This window comes from Hippopotamus amphibius, chromosome 11 (genome assembly GCF_030028045.1).
Source record: "Hippopotamus amphibius kiboko isolate mHipAmp2 chromosome 11, mHipAmp2.hap2, whole genome shotgun sequence".
Classification (NCBI taxonomy): Eukaryota; Metazoa; Chordata; class Mammalia; order Artiodactyla; family Hippopotamidae; genus Hippopotamus; species Hippopotamus amphibius.
In genome coordinates, this window is record NC_080196.1 from 38,281,494 (window position 1) to 38,305,143 (window position 23,650).

At 37.9% G+C, this 23,650-nt stretch overlaps 1 protein-coding gene across 1 annotated transcript in view; it reads right to left on the bottom strand.

Moving 5' to 3' along the window:
• The window catches only part of DNAH8 (dynein axonemal heavy chain 8), a 291,803-nt gene that overhangs the window by 217,700 nt on the left and 50,453 nt on the right, over nt 1-23,650 (bottom strand). Inside the window, exons 15-20 of the mRNA XM_057698986.1 lie at nt 22,212-22,331; nt 20,613-20,748; nt 17,393-17,580; nt 3,286-3,366; nt 2,769-2,885; nt 1,850-1,969 (exon numbers count right to left, since the gene is read on the bottom strand). Of these exons, the coding sequence (XP_057554969.1) occupies nt 1,850-1,969; nt 2,769-2,885; nt 3,286-3,366; nt 17,393-17,580; nt 20,613-20,748; nt 22,212-22,331 (762 nt within the window). The remainder of the gene's footprint in view (nt 1-1,849; nt 1,970-2,768; nt 2,886-3,285; nt 3,367-17,392; nt 17,581-20,612; nt 20,749-22,211; nt 22,332-23,650) is intronic.

The window sequence follows — 23,650 nt, forward strand, 5'->3', positions numbered from 1 at the left end:
CAGAAAATTTAAAGTAAAAGGGTAGAAAGTAGAAGTATACCCAAATATATTGATAGTTAGGATAAATGTGAATAGACTAAAATTACAGAGATTTTTAAAAACAGAGATTTTTCAGAGTATATTAAAAACAAAATCCAGCTAAATGTTCTTTACAAGAGAAAACCTAAAATAAGAGAACCCAGAAAGGTTGAAAATAACAGAATAGAAAAAGATATATCTGGAAAATAATAACAAAAAAAAGCTGGTGTAACTACACTGATATCAAACAAAATAGACTTCAAGGATAAAAAGCTTAATAATGATAAAAGAGAAAAATGGCCAGGAAGATATAATCATTTGAACTTGCATGCTCTGAACACAGCATGTTAAAATCGGTCATTCAGCACTGTCTCCATTACAGCCAAGGCTCCAATGCTGAGAACAAATGATTTTAAGATCTTACACATTATGAAAAAGGCAGTTATTAAAAGGTAGCAAGGGAGGTAACCCTCAGCACATTGCCTATCTTGAGGTTATAGAAGGAAAGCTTGATCATTGGTAGAGATTTGGTAGAAATAAGTGAAGGAAACTTCAGAAGAACTACTCAGAGACCTTGATCCATGACCTCTACAATCTGGAGATGGAGGGGCTTCCCCATGCCTGAATAGTCCTGAAGGAAGAGGCCAGCTGGCTATTCTAACTCCAAAAGGCACAGAAAGGTGTTCTGAGAAGAAGCCACATTTCCACAGAAAGAGAGGTAAAGGTACCTGTTTCCCATGAACTAAGTTAGATCCCTTAAGATGAAGCCATCCTTGGCTGTCTTGCAAAGGACACAAGCGAGGTCACCCAAACCAGCAAGATGGGTTTAGCAGAAGCACAAGGCAGTCAAGAAAGAAAAAAGGGTTCAGAGCTCAAGACATAAAGTGAGCACTTTTGAGAAAGACTGTGTTATGTGCCAGGCCTCAAAATGATTAGACATGATTAGACAGGATTCCTGCCTTTGCACTTTTGAGCCAATGGAGGATAAACAGGTATTCAAATAGGTTCAATAAAATATGATGCTGAGGAGGTTAGGTGGGTGCCACTGCCACTGAAGGATTTAAGCTGGGGAGTTTCTACAATCAGCTTTGGTGGCAAGGTGGAGGATGATGGATATGATGGGGACAAATATGGGGGCAGAGAGACCAGTTAGATCACAACATCAAATGCTAAACTTGAGCATTAAAAGCCTGATCTGGAGTTTAGGCTTTTTGAGCACAAGCTACACGTTTTTTTTGCGCGGCCCTTGCAATAACCCTGTCTCTGGTAGTTAAAAAGAAAAGAAAAGAAAGAGAGAGAGAGAAAGGAAGGAAGGGAGGGAGGGAAGAAGAAAAGAAAAGAAAAATCCTGACTAAGAAAAGGGTAGCAGGAATGGAAAAGAAGAGGCAATTCAAGCAGAATCTTAGAAAGAGGCAAACCCTGGCTAAGCCCTAAAAGACTGACTGGGTTTGGGGATGGGAGTGAGGAAAGGAGTCCAGATGACACCAGGTGTACTGATGACTTAAGGGGAAAGTATGTGGTAGTTAAAACCATGAGTGCAGATGATATTGCCGTGGGAGCATGCATGGAGGAAGAAAAGCAGTGAATGCTGACAGGACCCCAGGGGACTTCAGCATGAGGCTGAGGACATTATTAAGATAATGTCTAAGGTGCAACCCTGGGCTTGAGCTGTTGACACCTGATAAGTCTTTGGAGCTGAGGATGTCCAAAAAAAAACACCCCAGAATGTCTAAATGCCACAGACACAGATTTCTACTTTTAGATAGCAAATTCACATTTTAGTTTATGAGCCAGTATTTCTATGAATAAAATATAATACATAAATGCATACCTCATTGAGGGTCAACATATCTTCTACTTTGGTAGTGCCGCTTTCAGGCAGGGAAATTAACACCGTTTTGGCTATCTCCTTTAGAACCGTATCAATACGCATTTCACACAAGTCATTGATCTACCAATGAGAAAACACGCATAAGAAAATTCCTCTTTCATCCAAAACACACTTGAGTTATAAACTAATCTAGAGAGCTATATCTGGAAACTTGTATCCTGAGCCAAGCATAATTCAGTGGGAATTTGAGGAGTACATCTCTGCTTGACATGGAACTGAAGGTTTATTGAGCAGCAACTGTTATAACCTCATATGCGTTATTTCCTTCAGTCCTCATTCCAGCCCATGAATCATTACTACCCCAGTTTTACAGCTACAGAAACCAAGGCTCAGAGAAGTCAAGTAACCCAGGGAGAAACACACAGCTAGTGAAAGTCAAAGAATCCTACCGAGGTTTATCTGATTCCCAAGCCCCATGGTTTTGTCTATTACACCATGCTGCCACCACAGACACACTAGCACACCTAAGAAGATACACATTTCATGTAGCAAACATGTCAGAAATCAGTAGTCTCCAATTAGATGACCACCTCATCTAATTAACATTAGATGCATTAAAATTTAAGCACTCCTTTCTGTCATCTTCCACAGTCTACAACTATCCCATTTTCTAAACTACACTGTGGAGTTGAACTATCATTTTAACATATTAAAGGCAAGGTAATTGGGGACAAGAACAAGGCAATCCTAAATGAAAAGGACCCAAATCAATTAAAGAAGCATAAGGCTTTTTTTTAATGTAATAAATGTCCTTCTAGTTAAAAGTCACACCCCTTAAAGAGCTTTCATAGATAATCAAACTATTACCTATAGCCTGAGTATTAATGTATGTAGTTTTTAAAATATGTGTCCATCATACCTTCTTTAAGAGTTGATTGAACATATCCAAAACTGAGTCAGCTTCCTGAAAAAAGCTTTCTAGTGTTAAAGATGACCATGTCAATATTGTCAGCCCTTGCCTCAACACAGATTCCACCTAGAAAAAGAGAAAAAGTTTCCATTATTTAAAAGGATCACCTGCATTTATTCACCAAAAAAAAGGCTGCCTTTTATTACCTAGAAATATTATAGGTTGCATTTCCTTAATTCTATTTCCCCTCCATTATACCTAGTAAAGGTGACTTTTTGTTTTTAATCATCTTTGGCTGTCCATGAAGCAATAATCATGGATTCTTAGAAAGTGCTCATTATTTAGATTTATTTGTTTTTCAAAGGCAACATAGACAAGAAATCATTCTGCAGGGAAAATAGAGCTATAAAGTTGAAATAGAAAGAGGGTTTTGGCAAGAATAGATGTTCTAAAATCCATAACATACAGAACTGGAATCTAATTTTAAATGACAGAGAAATCAATATAAACCTTCAACATTACCAACCTTCTTCATTTTAGGGGTCATCAGATTGACAAACACAGGAGGTACTTCCTGACATAACTCATCATAATACTGCAGAAGGCCCTGTTAAAAGTCAAAACGGCATGTTTTACTTTATTTCAAAGCAACAGTCATATTTTGATTCATACCAAGAAGGTTTCATTTCACCCGTTTCCTCACAGCTCTGAAAGATGGAGGCTGATTATTTATACAAATTTGCTGTAGTTTTTCCTCACCTGTAAACTACCTGAGCATCCCCTTTAAACAGTAACTCACTGGAGCGTCCTAGATTTTCATTTTTCATAATGATTATTTAATCGTCTTTCTAGATTTATGCTATTTTAAATGGTTTGGACAATTATCTTTTCCTGATGTCTGTCATTACACACTTTCACCCTTTCTGTTCTCTGTCTTCTGACATATTTCAGCATACTTATCACTGCTGCCACACTTGTTTTCTTGAATCAAATAAACATACACACAAAGCTTTTCTATTTTCTTTTAGGTATTTTTTAGAGATGAACCATGATGACTAATTTTCAACCATTTTGTAACCTATTGCACTCTGTGATGGGAGATGTGGTTTCAGGTTAATTCCTCCCCAAATTAATAATATTAATCTGTTTCAATGTTTACTTAAGAGTTTCAAAGTTATTAATTCCTTTCCTCCTTTTCTCTTACTTGTAGTTGAACTTTTATGTACACTTGACACTTGGCAAAGGACTTTGACTTTCATAATATCATTCAATACTAACCAAATCCTGAAAGATTCAGTGCACGTGATATTCACCTCAATTTATAACAGTACTTTGACACTCAGTCCTCTAAAGTCACAACTAACCAGTATGAAAACCTAGGGCTTTTAATGATGAAGCCAAAACTTCCACAATGCCAACTCTGATGTATATGTATATATATATATATAATATTTTGATTAAGAGCTAAAACTATTAAACTCCAGAACAAATGCCTAGCTCTTGTCCATTTTTATTTTATTTTTTTATTATTTTATTTTTTTGGGGGTACACCAAGTTCAATCTGTTTTTATACACATATCCCCGTATTCCCTCCCTTCCTTGACTCCCCACCCCTCCAGTCCCCCCCACCCTCCCCGCCCCAGTCCTCTAAGCCATCTTTCATCTTCGAGTTGGACTCCCTTTGTTATACAACACCTTCCCACTGACTATCTATTTTACAGTTGGTAGTATATATATGTCTGTGCTACTCTCTCGCTTTGTCTCAGCTTCCCCTTCACCCCCCACCCCCTCCCATACCTCGAGTTCTCCAGTCCATTCTCTATATCTGCATCCTTGTTCTTGTCACTGAGTTCATCAGTACCATTTTTAGATTCCGTATATGTGAGTTAGCATACAATATTTGTCTTTCTCTTTCTGACTTACTTCACTCTGTATGACAGACTAGTTCTATCCACCTCATTACATATAGCTCCATCTCATCCCTTTTTAATAGCTGAGTAATATTCCATTGTGTATATATGCCACATCTTCTGTATCCATTCATTTGTTGATGGGCATTTAGGTTGCTTCCATGTCCTGGCTATTGTAAATAGTGCTGCAATAAACATTATGGTACAAGTTTCTTTTGGGATTATGGTTTTCTTTGGGTATATGCCCAGGAGTGGGATTACTGGATCATATGGTAGTTCTATTTGTAGTTTTTTAAGGAACCTCCAAATTGTTTTCCATAGTGGCTGTACCAACTTACATTCCCACCAACAGTGCAGGAGAGTTCCCTTTTCTCCACACCCTCTCCAACATTTGTGGTTTCCAGATTTTGTGATGATGGCCATTCTGATCAGTGTGAGGTGATACCTCATTGTGGCTTTGACTTGCATTTCTCTGATGATGAGTGATGTTGAGCATCTTTTCATGTGTTTGTTGGCCATCTGTAGGTCTTCTTTGGAGAAATGTCTATTTAGGTCTTCTGCCCATTTGTGGATTGGGTTATTTGCTTTTTTGGTATGAAGCTGCATGGGCTGCTTGTATATTTTGGAGCTTAATCCTTTGTCCGTTGTTTCATAGGCAATTATTTTTTCCCATTCGGAGGGTTGCCTTTTAGTCTTGTTTATGGTTTCTTTCACTGTGCAAAAGCTTTTAAGTTTCATGAGGTCCCATTTGTTTATTCTCAATTTTACTTCCATGATTCTAGGAGGTGGGTCAAAAAGGATCTTGCTTTGATGGATGTCATAGAGTGTTCTGCCTATGTTTTCCTCTAGGAGTTTGATAGTGTCTGGCCTTACATGTAGGTCTTTAATCCATTTGGAGTTGATTTTTGTGTATGGTGTTAGGAAGTGTTCTAATTTCATTCTTTGACATGTTGCTGTCCAATTTTCCCAGCACCACTTATTGAAGAGGCTGTCTTTTTTCCATTGTATACTCGTGCCTCCTTTGTCAAAGATAAGGTGCCCATATGTGTTTGGGCTTACTTCTGAGTTCTCTATTCTATTCCATTGATCTTCCTTTCTATTTTTGTGCCAGTACCATACTGTCTTGATCACTATGGCCTTGTAGTATAGTTTGAAGTCAGGAAGCCTGATTCCACCAACTCCATTTTTCCTTCTCAAGATTGCTTTGGCTATTCGGGGTCTTTGCGTTTCCATACAAATCGTAAGATTTCTTGCTCTAGTTCTGTGAAAAATGCCACTGCTAATTTGATCGGGATTGCATTGAATCTGTAAACTGCTTTGGGTAGTACAGTCATTTTCACGATGTTGATTCCTCCAATCCAGGAACATGGTATGTCCCTCCATCTGTTTGTGTCTTATTTGATTTCTTTCATCAATGTCTTAAAGTTTTCTGCATACACATCTTTTGCCTCCTTAGGCAGGTTTATTCCTAGGTATTTTATTCTTTTGGTTGCAATGGTGAATGGGAGAGTTTCCTTAATTTCTCTTTCTGCTCTTCCGTTGTTAGTGTATAGGAATGCAAGAGATTTCTGTGCATTAATTTTGTATCCTGCTACTTTACTAAACTCATCAATTAGTGCTAGCAGTTTTCTGGTAGAGTCTTTAGGGTTTTCTATATATAATATCATGTCATCTGTAAAGAGTGACAATTTTACTTCTTTTCCAATTCATATTCCTTTTATTGCTTTTTCTTCTCTGATTGCTGTGGCTAAAACTTCCAAAACTATGTTGAATAATAGTGGTGAGAGTGGACACCCTTGTCTTGTTCCTGTTCTTAGAGGGAATGCTTCCAGTTTTTCCCCATTTAGAACGATGTTGGCTTTTGGTTTCTCATATATGGCTTTTATTATGTTGAGGTAATTTCCTTCTATGCCCATTTTCTGGAGAGCTTTGATCATAAATGGATGTTGAACTTTGTCAAAAGCTTTTTCTGCATCTATTGAGATGATCATATGGTTTTTATCCTTCAATTTGTTGATATGATGTATCACGTTGATTGATTTGCGTATATTGAAGAATCCTTGCATCCCAGGGATAAACCCCACTTGATCATAGTGGATGATTGTTTTAATGTGCTGTTGGAGTCTGTTAGCTAGTATTTTGTTGAGGATTTTTGCATCTATATTCATCAGTGATATTGGTCTGTAGTTTTCATTTTTTGTGACATCTTTGCCTGGTTTGGGGATCAGGGTGATGGTAGCCTCGTAGAATGAGTTTGGGAGTGTTCCGCCTTCTGCAATATTTTGGAAGAGTTTGAGAAGGATAGGTGTTAACTCTTCTGGAAATGTTTGATAGAATTCGCCCGTGAACCCATCTGGTCCTGGGCTTTTGTGTGTTGGGAGATTTTTAATCACTGCCTCAATATCCATACTTGTGATTGGTCTGTTCATGGTTTCTATTTCTTCCTGGTTCAGTCTTGGAAGATTGTATTTTTCTAAGAATGTATCCATTTCTTCCAGGTTATCCAATTGATTGGCATATAGTTGCTTGTAGTAGTCTCTCATGATCTTTTGTATTTCGGAGGTGTCCGTTGTGACTTCTCCTTTTTCATTTCTAATTCTGTTGATTTGCATCTTCTCCCTTTTTTTCTTGATGAGTCTGGCTAATGGTTTATCAATTTTGTTAATCTTCTCAAAGAACCAGCTTTTCGTTTTATTTATTTTTCTTATGGTTTCTTTCCTTTCTTTTTCATTTATTTCTGCTCTGATCTTTATGATTTCTTTCCTTCTGCTCACTTTGGGGTTTCTTTGTTCTTCTTTCTCTAGTTGTTTGAGGTGTAAGGTTAGGTTGTTTATTCGATCATTTTCTTGTTTCTTAAGGTAGGACTGTATTGCTATAAACTTCCTTCTTAGAACTGCTTTTGCTGCGTCCCACAGGTTTTGGGTTGTTGTGTTTTCGTTGTCATTTGTTTCTAGATATTTTTTGATTTCCTCTTTGATTTCTTTAGTGACTCCTTGGTTGTTTAAGAGTGAATTGTTTAGCCTCCATGTGTTTGTATTTTTTGCAGTTTTTTTCCTGTAATTGATATCTAGTCTCATGGCGTTGTGGTCTGAGAAGATGCTTGATATGATTTCAATTTTCTTGAATTTGCCAAGGTTTGATTTGTGACCCAAGATGTGATCTATCCTGGAAAATGTTCCGTGTGCACTTGAGAAGAAAGTGTAGCCTGTCGTTTTTGGATGGAATGTCCTACAAATATCAATTAAGTCGAGATGGTCTAATGTGTCATTTAAAGCTTGTGTGTCTTTATTTATTTTCTGTTTGGATGATCTGTCCATTGATGTAAGTGGGGTGTTCAAGTCTCCCACTATTATTGTGTTCCTGTCGATGTCCTCTTTTATAGCTGTTAGCATTTGCCTTATGTACTGAGGTGCTCCTATATTGGGGGCATAGATATTTACCATTCTTGAATGGATCCCTTGATCATTATGTAGTGTCCTTCCTTGTCTCTTTTAATAGTCTTTACTTTCAAGTCTAATTTGTCTGATATGAGTATTGCTACTCCAGCTTTCTTTTGACTTCCATTTGCATGGAATATCTTTTTCCATCCCTTTACTTTCAGTCTATATGTATCCCTTGGTCTGAAGTGGGTTTCTTGTAGACAGCATATAGAAGGGTCTTGTTTTTGTATCCATTCAGCCATCCTGTGTCTTTTGGTTGGAGCATTTAATCCATTTACATTTAAGGTGATTATTGACATGTGTGTTCCAATTACCATTTTCTTAATTGTTTTGGGTTTGTTTTTGTAGGTGTTTTCCTTTTCTTGTGTTTCCTACTTAGAGAAGTTCCTTTAGCACTTGTTGTAAGGCTGGTTTGGTGGTGCTGAATTCTCTTCACTTTTGCTTGTCTGGAAAGCTTTTGATTTCTCCCTCAAATCTGAATGAGATTCTTGCTGGGTAGAGTATTCTTGGCTGTAGGTTTCTCTCTTTCAGGACTTTGAGTATATCCTGCCATTCCCTTCTGGCCTGCAGAGTTTCTGTAGAAAGGTCAGCTGTTATCCTGATGGGTTTTCCCTTATATGTTGTTTGTTGCTTTTCTCTTGCTGCTTTTAATATTTTTTTGTGTGTTTAATTGTCACTAGTTTGATTAATATGTGTCTTGGTGTATTTCTCCTTGGGTTTATTCTGTATGGGACTCTCTGTGCTTCTTGGACTTGGTTAATTATTTCCTTTCCCATGTTGGGGAAGTTTTCCACTAGAACCTCTTCAAATATTTTCTCAGACCCTTTCTTGTTTTCTTCTTCTTCAGGGATGCCTATAATTCGAATGTTGGTATGCTTAATGTTATCACTGAGGTCTCTGAGACTGTCTTCTATTCTTTTTATTCTTTTTTCTTTTTCCTGCTCTGTGGCAGTTATTTCTCCCATTCTATCTTCCAACTCACATATTCGTTCTTCTGCCTCAGTCATTCTGCTGGTTATAGCATCCAGAGTATTTTTAATTTCAGTTATTTTGTTATCCATTGCTGTTTGTTTTTCTGAGTTCTTATGAACTGTTTCTTGTACTTTATTTTGTTATCGAGATTTTGTATCATTTTTACTATCATTACTCTAAATTCTTTTTCAGGCATTTTTCCTATTTCCTCCTCATTTATTTGGTCTTGTGGGTTTTTTTCCTGCTCCTTTGCCTGCATGGGGTTTCTTTGTTTCCTCATGGTTGTCCAAGCTTTTGGGGTTGCTTGTCCTGGTGATAGAGGTGTTTATAGAAGACTGTCCAAGCCTCAGACTAATGTCCAAGTATTGGATTAAACAAATATTAAGTCTAGGAAACACATACATGTATAAGACACACAACTACTGAATCCGTTAGGACATAAGGCTCTAGAAAGACCTCACAGAACCCCAGTGTGCTATCAGATATTCAAAGAGAAACCCAACAGAAATTGACAACTGAAACAGAACAAATCAGAGACAAAAGCAAAAGCAAACAAACAAATAACACCTTACACATACAAACATTAATCCAGGGAGATTTTGTAAGCTAGGATCCAACATAGAAAAGAGCCAGATTACCACCAGAGAGAATGGAGATTCTCAGAATGTAATTAGACAACTGTACTAAGAACTAAGATAAAGACAAAAGCCTAATATTAAATACCACGGCAGTGCATCACCTGGAGAATAGAGCAAGGAGTCTGAGCAGATCGATAGTGTTGCTTATAAGTATGTTAAGATAAAATAAACTTAAAAAGGCTGCAAGAAAGGGGAACAGAAGAGCGTAATGTGGTTGGAAATATGCAAATAAAAAGAAAGGAATAGAAATGTATAAAAGATAAGGATGAAAGGAAAGTATGAAAGATATATTGTCCGTACTACCAAAAACTTAGCTAGATATAGAAGTATATAAAAAGGCAAAAAAAAAAAAAAGAATAAAAAATATCATTGAAAAATTATGTTATAAAACTTGTAGATCCCTTAGGGCTAAGATCATATTTAATAAAAAAAAAAAAAGAGAGAGAGAGAAAAAGAAAAAAAAAATCCAGAACTGATCCCAGAATGGACCAGTTCAATAGGTATTGATACTACTATTTCTGTTTCCTTAGCGTCTCAGCTGTAAGTGTCCTCCTTGCCTTGGGTTTTTTTGCATTATTCTGTGACCAGCAGAGGTTCCTTTATTGTTCGTCTGTAAGCGTCGGTGTGTGGGGAGGGAGAGGGTACAATAAGGGCTCCTTCTCCTGGGAGTGAGTGAGCAGTGGCTCACTGTTGTTTCAGTTGGGCTTGGAGGTGCCTGTTGCAGAGGGACGCTGGTGGCTCAGGTGTAAACAGAAAGTCTTAGAGTTGGGCCTCTCTTGGGGTTTTTTTTGTTTTTTTGTTTCTCTCGGCAGCCTCCCTGCTGCTGGCGTTGCAAGGGGTTTTAATCTAGCCCTGTCTGAGTGCCTGAGGGTGCTTGTTATCCCTGAGTGCCTTAGGTGGCCTGCAGGACGTCTCTCCACTGCCTGTTGCAGAGGTGCCGAAAGAGAGAGAGAGGCTATGCGCGCAGCTCCTCCCCCCTGCGCGTGAGCCTGCAGCCTCCAGCAGCCATCATGGCCGGGCAGCTCTCAGGGACGGGCACTCCTCTCCGCGGACCTCCTCCCTCCTGTCCTCTCGGTCTGTCACCCTACCGGCAACAATGTTTCTCACCCTGAACCAGCTCTCCGGTTCCCACGCTCCCGCTCCCGGACCCTCTGTTCAGCCGCGGATCGACCTCTCGGTCTGGGAACGCTGAGCTGCGCTGCGGACCCTCCGTATGTTTCTCACTCCTTCCCGTCTGCCACAGCTCCGCCGCTTCACACTCTTTGAGCCGTCGTAGATGCCTCCCTACCGACTATGTCGGGCTCCCCACGGTCCTTTCTGGTGTCCGAGGCTGTCTGCTGGTGTTCAGCTGGTTCTCTGTGGGAATTACTGCATCCTTCCGTGCATTCCCAATGCATCTATGGAGAGGGATGCACTCCACGTCCCTCTGCTTCGCCGCCATCTTTTCCCCCTCTTGTCCATTTTTAAAACTGGGTTATCTTTCTTTTTTTTTTTTTAATTTATTTATTTATTCATTTATTTTTTTGGCTGCATTGGGTCTTTACTGCTGCACACGGGCTTTCTCTAGTTGTGGAGAGCGGGGGATCTCTTCATTGCGATGTGCAGGCTTCTCATTTCAGGGGCTTCTCTTGTTGCAGAGCACTGGCTCTAGGGCACACGGGCTTCAGTAGTTGTGGCTCAAGGGCTCAATAGTTGCAGCTCTCGGGCTCTAGAACACAGGCTCAGTAGTTGTGGCACACAGGCTTAGTTGCTCCGTGGCATGTGGGATCTTCCCGGCCCAGGGATCAAACCCTTGTCCCCTGCATTGGCAGGCAGATTCTTAGCCACTGCACTACCAGGGAAGTCCCCAAATTTTTAAATGTTTGTGCTTCAAAGGATACTATCAAGAAAATGAAGACAACCCACAGAACAGGAGAAACTATCTGCAAATCATTTACCTGGCAAGGGATTTGAATGTATGATGTATTCTTACAACTCAATAGCAAAAAAGACAAATAACTCAATTTTTAAATAGGCAAGATTTGAATAGACACTCTGCCAAAGATCTACAAATTGCCAATATGCACATGAAAACGTCCTCAGCATCAATAGCCACGAAGAAATGCAAATAAAAGCCACATGGAAATACCACTTCACATCCAAATGATGTTCAAATGAAAAATACAGATAGTAACAACTGTTGGCAAGGATGTGGAGAAAGTAGAACCATCATACACTGCTGGTGGGAATATAAAATAATGCAGCCTTGTTGGAAAACAGTGTGTGTCAGTTATTCAGAAGGTTAAACATAGAGTTACCAAGTTACTGAAACTCAGCAATTTCACTCCTAGGTATATCCCTAAGAGAATGAAAACATATGTCCACATAAATGCTCATATACAAATGTTCACAGTAGCATTACTCATAATGCAAAAAAAAGTGGAAACAACCCAAATGTCCATCAACTGATGAATGGATAGCTAAAATGTGGTATAACCACACAATGGAATACTATTTAGCCATTAAAAAGAATGAGGTACTGATACATGCAATAAGAATAAACTTTGAAAACACTGTGCTAGGTTAAAGAAGCAAATCACAAAACACCACATATTGAATGATTCCATTTGTATGAAATGCCCAGAATAGGCAAATACATAGAGACAGTAAGTAGATTAGTGGTTGCCAGGGGAAGATGTGGAAAGAGTTGGGGGAAAACGGGGAAGTGATTGCTAATGGATATGGGGTTTCTTTCGGGAATGATGAGAATGTTCTAAAATTGATAATGGTGATGGTTGTATAACTTTATGAATATACTAAAACCACCAAATTGTATACTTAAAATGGAAGAATTTTATGGTATGTGTGTTATATCTCAATAAGCCTGTTATTTTCAAAAACTGGTTTTGAGAATCTTTATTCTAATACTCTGATCTTTTTTGTTGTTGCTCCATTTTACTCCACAATGTTGAGAATCGTTTTCCACTCATGTCATTTTATAGTCATACTACTTCATTAATTTATATCTTACTAGTATCCTTAATTAAACATGTTATAAAATATAGCATAATCTATAAATTATAATATTAAGAATTTTTTAAACTCACTATTCATCATCATTATCCAGAAGTCTAAATCTGGTTTCTTTTACTTTTTTTTTTTAAGCACTTTATTGGAATATAATTACTTTACACTGTTGTGCCAGGTTTTGCCGTACAACAAAGTGAATCAGCTGCATCTACACATATATCCCCATTTCCCCTCCCTCCTGCAACTACTTTCCACCTTCCCTATCCCAGCCCTCTAAGTCATCACCCATCATTGAGTTGATCTCCCTGTGTTATGCAGCAGCTTCCCACTAGCTATCTATTTTACATTTGGTAGTGTATATATGCCAATGCTACTCTCTCACTTCATCTCAGCTTCCTCTTCACCCCTCCTCCACTCCCATGTCTTCAAGTCCATTCTCTACATCTCCATCTTTATTCTTGCCCTGTCACTGGGTTCATCAGAACCATTTTTTTAGATTCCATATATATTATGAGTTAGCATACAGTATTTGTTTTTCTTTTTCTGGCTTACTTCGCTCTGTATGACAGACTCTAGGTCCATCCACCTCACTACAAATAACTCAATTTCATTCCTTTTTATGGCCAAGTAATATTCCATTGTATATATATGCCACATCTTCTTTATCCATTCACCTGTTGATGGACATTAGGTTGCTTCCATGTCCTGGCTATTGTAAATAGTGCTGCAGTGAACACTGTGGTACATCTTTCTTTGGGGATTATGGTCCTCTTAGGATACATGCCCAGGACTGGGATTGCTGGGTCATATGGTAGTTCTATTTTTAGTTTTTTGAGGAACCTCCATACTGTTTTCCACAGTGGCTGTACCAATTTCCATTCCCACCAACAGTGAAGGAGGGATCCCTTTTCTCTGCACCTTCTCCAGCATTTATGGTTTCTAGATTTTTTGATGATGGCCATTCTGACTGGTGTGAGGTGATACCTCATTGTGGCTTTGACTTGCATTTCTCTAATGATTAGTGATGTTGAGCATCTTTTCATGTGTTTGTTAGCCATCTGCATGTCTTCTTTGGAGAAATGTCTATTTAGGTCTTCCACCCATTTCTGGATTGGGTTATTTGCTTTTTTGATATTGAGCTGCATGAGCTGCTTATATATTTTGGAGATTAATCCTTTGTCAGTAGCTTCGTTGGCAAATATTTTCTCTCATTCTGAGGGTTGTCTCCTTGTCTTGTTTATGGTTTCTTTTGCTGTGCATAAATCTGATTTCTGATAATCCTTTCACTTTCTTCTTTCCAACTCCAATCTTTCGTTTGCACGTCAGTATTTTAATGCTATCAAGAATGACAGTGGCATGGAATAGAGCCCAGAAATAAACCAATGCATATATCATCAATTCACTTACAAAGAACCAAGGAGTCAAAGTACTCAGGGGTGAAAGGATAGTCTCTTCAATAAATGATGTTGGGAAAAATGGACAGCCACACACAAAAGAATGAAACTGGACCACTCTTTTATACTATACACAAAAATAAACTCAAAATGGACTAAAGCCTTAAATTTAAGACCTGAAACCATAAAACTCCTAGAAGTAAGCACAGGGGGTAAATTCCTTGACACCAGTCTTGGCCATGATTTTTTTGGATTTAACACCAAAAGCACAAATAACAAAAGCAAAAATAAATGAGACTACATCAAACTAAAAAACTTACATACAGCAAAGGAAACCGTCAAGAAAATGAAAAGACTACCTATGAAATGGGAGAAAATATTTACAAATCATATATCTGATAAGGGGTGAATACTAAAATATATTGGTTGGGCCAAAAGGTTCCTTCAGTTTTTAAGTAAAATATAAAAGACACAGTTTTCATTTTCACCAAGAACTTTATCGAGTAACATATTCACCCTTTTGTTCCACTATCTTCTGCCATTTTTCAGGCCACTTCATAATTACATCTTCCCAAAACTTTTAATCTTTTTGAGCAAAGAACTGCTCCAAGTGCCTTTTACAGTCCTCCAGGGAGTTGAATTTTTTTCCATTCAGAGAATTTTGTAAAGACCGAAAATGGAAATCTGAAGGTACAGTGTCAGCTGAAAACGGCAGATAAATCAGAACTTCCCAGCCAAGCTGTAACAGTTGTCACCTGGCCATCAAAGAAACGTTCAATCTTGCATTATCCTGATGGAAGACTACATGTTTTCTGTTGACTAATTCCGGATGCTTTCGTTGAGTGCTGCTTTCAGTTGGTCTAATTGGGAGCAATACTTGTTGGAATTAATTGTTTGATCTTCCGGGAGTTCACAGTTGAAGACTCCCTCCCAATCCCACCATATACACAACATCACCATCTTTGGATGAAGACCGGCCTTTGGTGTGGTTGGTGGTGGTCCACTCCACTTGCCCCATGATCTCCTCCGTTCCACATTATTGTACAGTATCCACTTTTCATCGCTGTCACAATTTGTTTTAAAAACAGAACGTTTTCATTACATTTCAGTAGAGAATCTCATGTGGAGATACAGTCAAGAAGGTTTTTTTCACCTTACTTATGGAACCCAAACATCAACGCGATTAACATAACCAAGCTGGTGCAAATGATTTTCAGCGTTTGCTTTGGATATTTTGAGTGGGTCAGCTATCTCCTACATGGTATAATGTTGATTGTTCTCAATTAATGTCTCGATTTGATTGCTGTCAACTTCAACTGGTCTACCCAACCGTGCAGCATCATACAGTGAGAAATCTCCGGCATGAAACTTCACAAACCACTTTTGACACATTCCATCAGTCACAACACCTTCACCATACACTGCACAGATCTTTTTTTGCATTTCAGTTGGGTTTTTACCTTTCTTGAAATAATAAAGCATAATATGCCAAAAATGTTGTTTTTCTTCCATCTTCAATATTAAAATGGCTATACAGAAATTCACCAATTTTTGAGAAGTTTTTTTTTAAAGCACACTGATATGACAGCTGTCACAATACAATCTAACAAAATTGTTTTGAATGAAGTTAAAGACAAGTGCTACCAGAGCCAGTGTACGGAAAAAACCAAACGAACTTTTTGGCCAAGCCAATATAAAGAACTCACACAACTCAATAGCAAACAATTCAGTTAAAACATGGGCAAAGGAACTGAATAGATAGATGTTTTTCTAAAGAAGACATAAAAACGGCCAATAGGGACATGAAAAAGTGTTCAACATCACTAACCACCAGGGAAATGCAAATCAAAACCACAATGAGATACCACCTCACACCTATCAGAATAGCTATTATCAAAATAAGAATAACAAATAACAAATGCTGGCAAGGATGTGGAGAATAAGGAGCCCTCAGACACCCTTGATGGGAATGTAAATTGAAGCAACCATTATGGAAAACAGTATGGAGGTTCCTCAAAAACCAAAGCAGAACTACCACATGATCCAGCAATTCCACTTCTTTTAGGAATTTATTCAAAGAATATGAAAACACTATATGCACTCCAATGTTCATCACACAATTATTCAAAATAGCCAAAATATGGAAACAACCATCCATCAATGGGTGAAGGGATAAAGAAGAGGTGGTATATATACAAAGGAATATTAATTTGACCATGAGAAAGAAGGACATTCTGCCATTTGTGACAACATGAATGGGATTTTAGGGCATTCTGCTAAATAAAATAAGTCAGACAAAGGAAGATAAATACTGTAAAATATCACTTATATGTGAAATCTAAAAAATCCAAACTTGTAAAAAGAGAAAGTAGAAAAGTAATTGTCAGGAGTAGGGGAAATAGGGAGATATTGGTTAAAAGGGTACAAACTTTCAGCTGTAAGATAAATAAGGTTTGAGGATCTAATGTATACCATGGTGACTTTGATACTATCATATCGTATAATTGAAATTTGTTAAGTAAGTACAACTTAAATGTTTATATATATACAAACATTTAAATGTTATATATGTATAAACACTCTCTCTCTCTCTATATATATATATAGTGATGGATGTGTTAGTTAACTGACTAGATGGAAGGACTCCTTTCACCATATATTTGTATATCAAATCATCATGATGTACACTTTAATTATCTTATAATTTGTAAATTATACCTCAATGAGGCTGAAAAAAATTAAAAGAATCAACATAACAAATTTCTCCCCAATGCTGTGTCAGCACGCTGCAAAGATATCTTTTTCTTTAAAAAAAAAATACAGATACCACCTCACACCTATCAGAATAGCTATTACCAAAAAAAATATAACAAACAACAAATGCTGGCAAGGATGTATAAGGAGCCCTCAGGCTCCACTGGTGGGAATGTAAATTGATGCAACCATTATGGAAAACAGTATGGCACGGTGGTTAAGAATCCGCCTTCCAACGCAGGGGCACAGGTCTGATCCCTGGTTAGAGAACTAAGATTCCACATGCCACAGGGCAACTAAGCCCGTGCACAGCAGCTACTGAGCCTGTGGCCACAACTACAGAGCCCACGCTCTCCGGAGCCCACGAGCCACAACTAGAGAGAAGCCTGCGCGCCACAGAGGAGAATCCCACATGCCGCAACTAAGATCCAATGCGGCCAAAAATAAAAAAAACCTTTTTTTAACACACAAAAAAAATACCTCTTTCAAAAAATTAGAAAACAGAATCTATCTTACCTGCAAGTACAATTTATCTCCTTTCAATTTACTTTCCAATTTTAGCAATCTCTTTGCCTGTTCTGGTACGTCCAGCTTCATTTTTATCATGCACTTAGTTTCCCGAACAACTTCCAAAATTTTGGGATCAAAATTAACCAGCAACTTCCCTGTTTCTGGATGTCGCACAAAAAGTGTGGTTTGCAAAGCTACAAATAAACAATTTTTGACATTACTTATTCTAGATTTCTGCTTCCAGTCCTGTTTACCTGCCTGTCTTCCCTACTGGACTACTGACTTAAGAGCAGAACAACAGTTTTGAATATCCCAGGTGCTAAGGCACAGTATATGACACATGGTCAGTGCTCAAAACTTAGATAAATTAATGCAGCATGTCTGCAAACCATAAAAGCAGATCCAGAGAAATAAATATGGACCAAGAATGGTTAGTCTTTGTGCTATGAACTGCAATACTTTTCTGAGTGGGTCTAAAAGGGCTGTCATACGATGTTAGTTTATTTTTATAGATTGTGATTTAATCTCTGGGAGAGAAAGCTGGAAGATATGCCCAACTACAAAATATGACACACCTCACAGATTTCAAACCCTTTCCTATAACTAACCCCAAACTGGCTTCTTTAAGGAAGTTTATCTGATTTAAATCAATAACTAGGCTCAATATCAGTTAAGAAATATTTATTAATGCACCATTGAGATGTGAACTCCTAGCACGTAGAGGAAGATTTTTTATGCCTACATCTGAGTTACTACATGAACATCATTCACATAAATAGGCACTTTCAGATATACCTTTTATTAAGAATTGAAATACATAATCCCAAACGGTTCATGTTGAACAGCCTTAGATCATTTGTTATCCTAACATGAATTACTTCTAGAGGCATAATAATAGCACACTTATAGACTAATATGTGCAAGCTTCAGTTACATCTTATACTGACAAACACCCCTAACATGAGAATTTCACATGTATCTCCCACGCCTCACATTACTTCATAGAATATGGCTGCATCAAATTTCTAGTAAAACAAAATAGATTGTACATCCCTTTCAAGTTAGTTGACTTTTACTCAACAGATAAAATTAGTCTTGATGTGATTCTTAACGATGCTAGTTTCATGAGGATTTCAACAAAAAACTTTACCCATTTCATTTGGAATCTTTTTAAAATCCGGCTAGAAATCATTTACCCTCCCAAGTAAACTCCAAAATAACCTTGGAACATTCATGTAATGAAATTTGTCTTCCTTAAGGCAGTACTGAGCTTTCTTGAAAGGACAAAATGGTCAGCAAGACCACTAAGAATAATGAGAGCCAGGAAGTCTGCTCTAGGACTGAGTGAACATTCTATGTGAATCATCATTAGAGAAACTTTATAGAGCAAATCAAAAGGAGGGCAATACCAGGTCTCCAATTATTATTCCAAGTTTCTATATGGTTAAAATAGTTACATCAATATAACAACAAGAAGGCTTCCAGAGCAATTCATTTCCACTAGCCTGTGTTCACATGAAAGGCAGGTTTGAGTTCTGGTTCTGCCACTTCCTAGCTCTGCGATCTAGGGCAAGTAACTTAACTTCTCAGTACCTCAGCTTCCTCTTCTGTAAAATAAGGATAATAATAATTCCTCAGAGGGTTGCCATGAGAATTAAAGGAGACTGTATATGTAAAGCACTCAGACACAGCCTGGCATGTGGTAAGTACTGTGCAAACGTTAGCTGTGACTGTTATTTAAAGGACACAAAGATGAAACAGACACAGAGAGTCTTCCTGGAGTGTGTAGGGGAGACAAGACAGGCCTATAAAGCAGCAGATGTCTGCATGATAAAGAATGTGCAGGCCTCTGGGGGAGGAATACATTATTATCTGCCAGGATGAATAAGGGAGGGCTTTTTGCATCAGGTGACTGGAGAACTTGTTATGAAATGTGTGCAGATGTGAAGAAAAACCAGCACGACAAAAAAAAAAAAAAGAAAAAAAGAAAGGTGCTGGTATTATAGCAGCAAAATGGTACACGTTCCATATTTCAATTGTTAAAAATTCTCTCTGTCCTTTTCCATAGTGTGAATTTTAACCTTCTTTTAATGCTCCTTTGAGATCGCTGCTCCATTAGCACGCTTTCATTAGGATCCATAGGGTCCTACCATACACATGACCCAGAAACAGCTGGCCTGACAGAAGTGGTGTATTTAAGGCTTAACAAGGTGCCAGTTGGGAAGACATCTAGCAGGGCTGAAGTCCTGTCCTCCAGGATGCAGTCATGCGGTGGATCAAGGGCCTGAATATACTGTTGTGGCCCCAACAGCTAAAATACATGGATCTGGAACTAAGGGGCAGAACTAGGAGTGGCCCCTCTCACCATCACTCCCAGTGACCCAACCTCCAAATTTGTGCTTCCTATGCCTGCTGAAGTAGAGATCCTGGCATGGGAGAGAGAAACCTTCCTACCAGGGGATACTGTCAGGGTTCCACCAAGGTTATAGATAAGAGATTAAGGTAAATATGAGACAAAGCAGGAACCTGAACTGACCAACAACTGGGTCCACACAATAACAACAACTTCCCAGGTGATGCTAGCATAGGTTGATGGTGGCTTAAAACCATCCATCCCCCACCTCACACTTAACTCTTCCCAACACCTCGGTACCCCTCAGAGGTACTTAGACACAGCCCTAATACTCTTAATCTCCAGTAAAATTTACTGGAGATCAGAAATGAAGTTAAAATCAGTTATAGTAACAGAAAGAAAGGGATGGAGGGAGGAAGAGAGGAGAGAAAAAAAGGAAGGGAGAGAAGAAAGGAGGGAGCAAGGGAGAAAGGGAGGGGAAGGAGAAAGGGACCAAGGAAGGAAGACAAGCAAGCTGCAATTCCTTCTCCTCTGATTGGGACTGAGATTTGAATCTATAGCATGGTAAAACTGAATATAAAAACCTTCCCAAATCTATGGAGAAATATCAATAAAGAGTCTTGATATTTACTTTTAAATACTGTTTTTCAGGGGAAAGTCATAATCTTAGTATATCAACTTTAAGGTCATGACAATTTCTACTTATAAAATCAGAGTATTATTAACTATAAAGAAATAAATAATTGTATCATTCCCAAATCTAAATTTAACCATCATAGTTATATAAAAAGATTTAAAAATTCTCCAGAACCACAGACTCATTCAAAATCACCTAACACCCACTCTGTAGTGTCATCGCAGTCTTACACACACCGTACTGTAACTGTGAGATCTCTCTGATCCAGGCTGTGTGATAGACCACCTCGAATTCCACCAGAACATAGGAAATTTTATTATACTGACGAATGACAGCTTTGCCTTCTGCACTTGACAAAATTTCCGAGTTTTTCTGTTTTTTAAGGGAAAAACAAAGATTTATTTTTAAAAGTCTGCTGATTGTTTTCTTATCCAAGCCGTAAAGCTACTTATATTTTAAATAACATTAAAAAATGATGCTATCCATTTAGATTTTGCCTCAGAAAAAAATCAGAGATGAGGAAGGCCAGACAAGCTAGAGATGGAGGCAGGGAAACATTATTGGTAGAAAGGGGAAACTGGGAAAGGAAATAAAGGATTTAAAAAGAGAGGTCTCTCGGCCTACAGCCGTCCCCAGACATTTAAAGTCTCCACCTCCAATTCTCTGTTTCCTCCCCACTTTTCTGGGCAAGATGCAATGAAATGATTTTCTTTGAACTATGAATATCAGGGCAAATTCCTAAATGCCAGTACCAAAAAGAAAGTAAGTGTAGATTCCCTCCCTCCCTCCCTCTTTCTCTCTCTCTTTCTCCCCCTCCCTCCTCGCCAAATTGAAAAAAAAAAAGTAAATGTATATCAAAGAACAAAAAACAAATTTCTTTATGTAAAAATGGTGAACTTTTTGCTTGTTTTGATTCACGCATATCAAAAACAGGGCAAAAAAAAAAAGGAGGCAATCTCTGCTCTGTCACTATAAAGTCAAAAAGGGCAATCTCTGCTCTGTCAGTATAAAGTCAATAAACAATTGAGTTCCCATCCTGGACTCTGGCCTAAGGCCACAGTTTTATTTTTTTTTTTAATATTGAGAACAGTAAAATAAATGATAGCAGCAGAACGGAAACAACAAAAACTTAGTTTTTGATAATGCTTAAATAATAAAATTATTTGCAAGACTATTGTTTTGTAGCTATTTTCTTCTATATTTAGGCATAAGACATAACACCAGGGAAGCCAACTCTGCTTTGCTACTCTGTCTCTTTAAAAAGAACAAAGCAAAAAACAAACAGGGGGGAAAAAAAGAGACAGACGATAAACTGGCAATTTCAGAATGCCAACAAGGTTTAAGACTATCCTGGTGTTCTTCAGAAATCTAAGAGTCTTAAGGACACAGAGGATGAATGTACTCTATTATACTCTGCTCTTGGTCTCAGTCCTACACACAGGAATATGTTCTTAGTGCATCCTAACCTTCACTAATGTATATCAGTGAACTATCCATCCACGCATAGAAGTAAGTTTCAGTACTAGGCCTGTGCTCTATTATCTTCAAAACAATTATTTTACAAAAGCCTTTATAAAGTGTCCTGTACTATTAAAAGTCATAAATTTTTAAGATTCACCCCTTTAGAGATTAACTGTAATTAAATGGGCTTATCTACCAAACATGAAAGAATTGGCTTAGTCTCTCTCAAGAATATTTGTAAACTAAATTTTCTTTGCCCAGTAAAAGAATTAGCTCTAGCTACTTTACTGCACACAAATGTTACAGGATAGAATATATTTCTTGTATTAAAAACCACCACGATCCACATAATGTAAATTTAACTATTGGCTTACAAAAAAATAGTTGATGGGCTCACTTATCCGGCGATAGAGCTGCCTCACCCAAAGGATTTTTCCTGCTATAGGGGGCATGTTGCGAGCAAGAGGGGGGTCATCTTTTTGAGAATGATAAAGCTGTAATTAAAGGTCAGGCATTAATGTTTGAAATTCAATACAATGGAAAAGGCAAAAAATATATACCGGTATATTTGTATTGATGTTTTACCATTATTCACATGTTTTATACACAAGACGCAGTCAATAAATATGTAAATGCACTCCAGAGAGAACAACCTGAGGCTCAGAAACTATGATGATTACAATATACAACATTTAATTCTCTCTTAACCCTTACTTCACATTACATGTATACTTTTTTTCTGCCTTTTATCCCCAGTTTTAAGGATGTATTCAAAAGCAGGAGCTTGAGGTCGACAAATACACACTACTAATATATAAAATAAATAAGGGACTTCCCTGGTGGCTCAGTGGTTAAGAATCCACCTGCCAGTGCAGGGGACATGGGTTGATCCCTGGTCTGGGAAGATCTCACGTGGTGCAGAGCAACTAAGCTCGCATGTCACAACTACTGAGCTCACGTGTCGCAATTACTGAAGCCCTCAAACCTAGAGCCTGTGCACTACAACGAAGAGTAGCCCCTGCTCTCCACAACTAGAGAAAGCCCGTGTGCAGCAACAAAGACTCAACGCAGCCAAAAATAAATAAATAAAGTAAATAAATTTATCAACAACAAAAAAAGAAGAAATCAATTACAGGAAAAAAACTGTAAAATACACAAACACATGGAGGCTAAACAATATGCTACTAAATAACCAACAGATCACTAAAGAAATCAAAGAAGAAATCAAAAATTACCTAGAGACAAATGACAATGAAAACACAATGATCCAAAACCTATGGGATACAGCAAAGGCAGTTCTAAGAGGGAAGTTTATAGCAATACAATCCTACCTCAAGAAACAAGAAAAATCCCAAATAAACAATCTAACCTTACACCTAAAGAAACTAGAGAAAGAAGAACAAACAAAACCCAAAGTTAGTAGAAGGGAAGAAATCATAAAAATCAGAGCAGAAATAAATGAAATAGAAACAAAGAAAACAATAGCAGAGATCAAAAATCTAAAAGCTGGTTCTTTGAGAAGATAAACAAAATGGATAAACCTTTAGCAAAACTCATCAAGAAAAAGAGGGAGAGGACTCAAACCAATAAAATTAGAAACGAAACAGAAGTTACAACAGACACCACAGAAATAAAAAGCATCATAAGAGACTGCTACAAGCAACTATATGCCAATAAAATGGACAACCTGGAAGAAATGGACAAATTCTTAGAAAGGTATAACCTTCCAAGACTGAATTAGGAAGAAACAGAAAATATGAACAGACCAATCACAAGCAATGAAATTGAAAATGTGATTTAAAATCTTCCAACA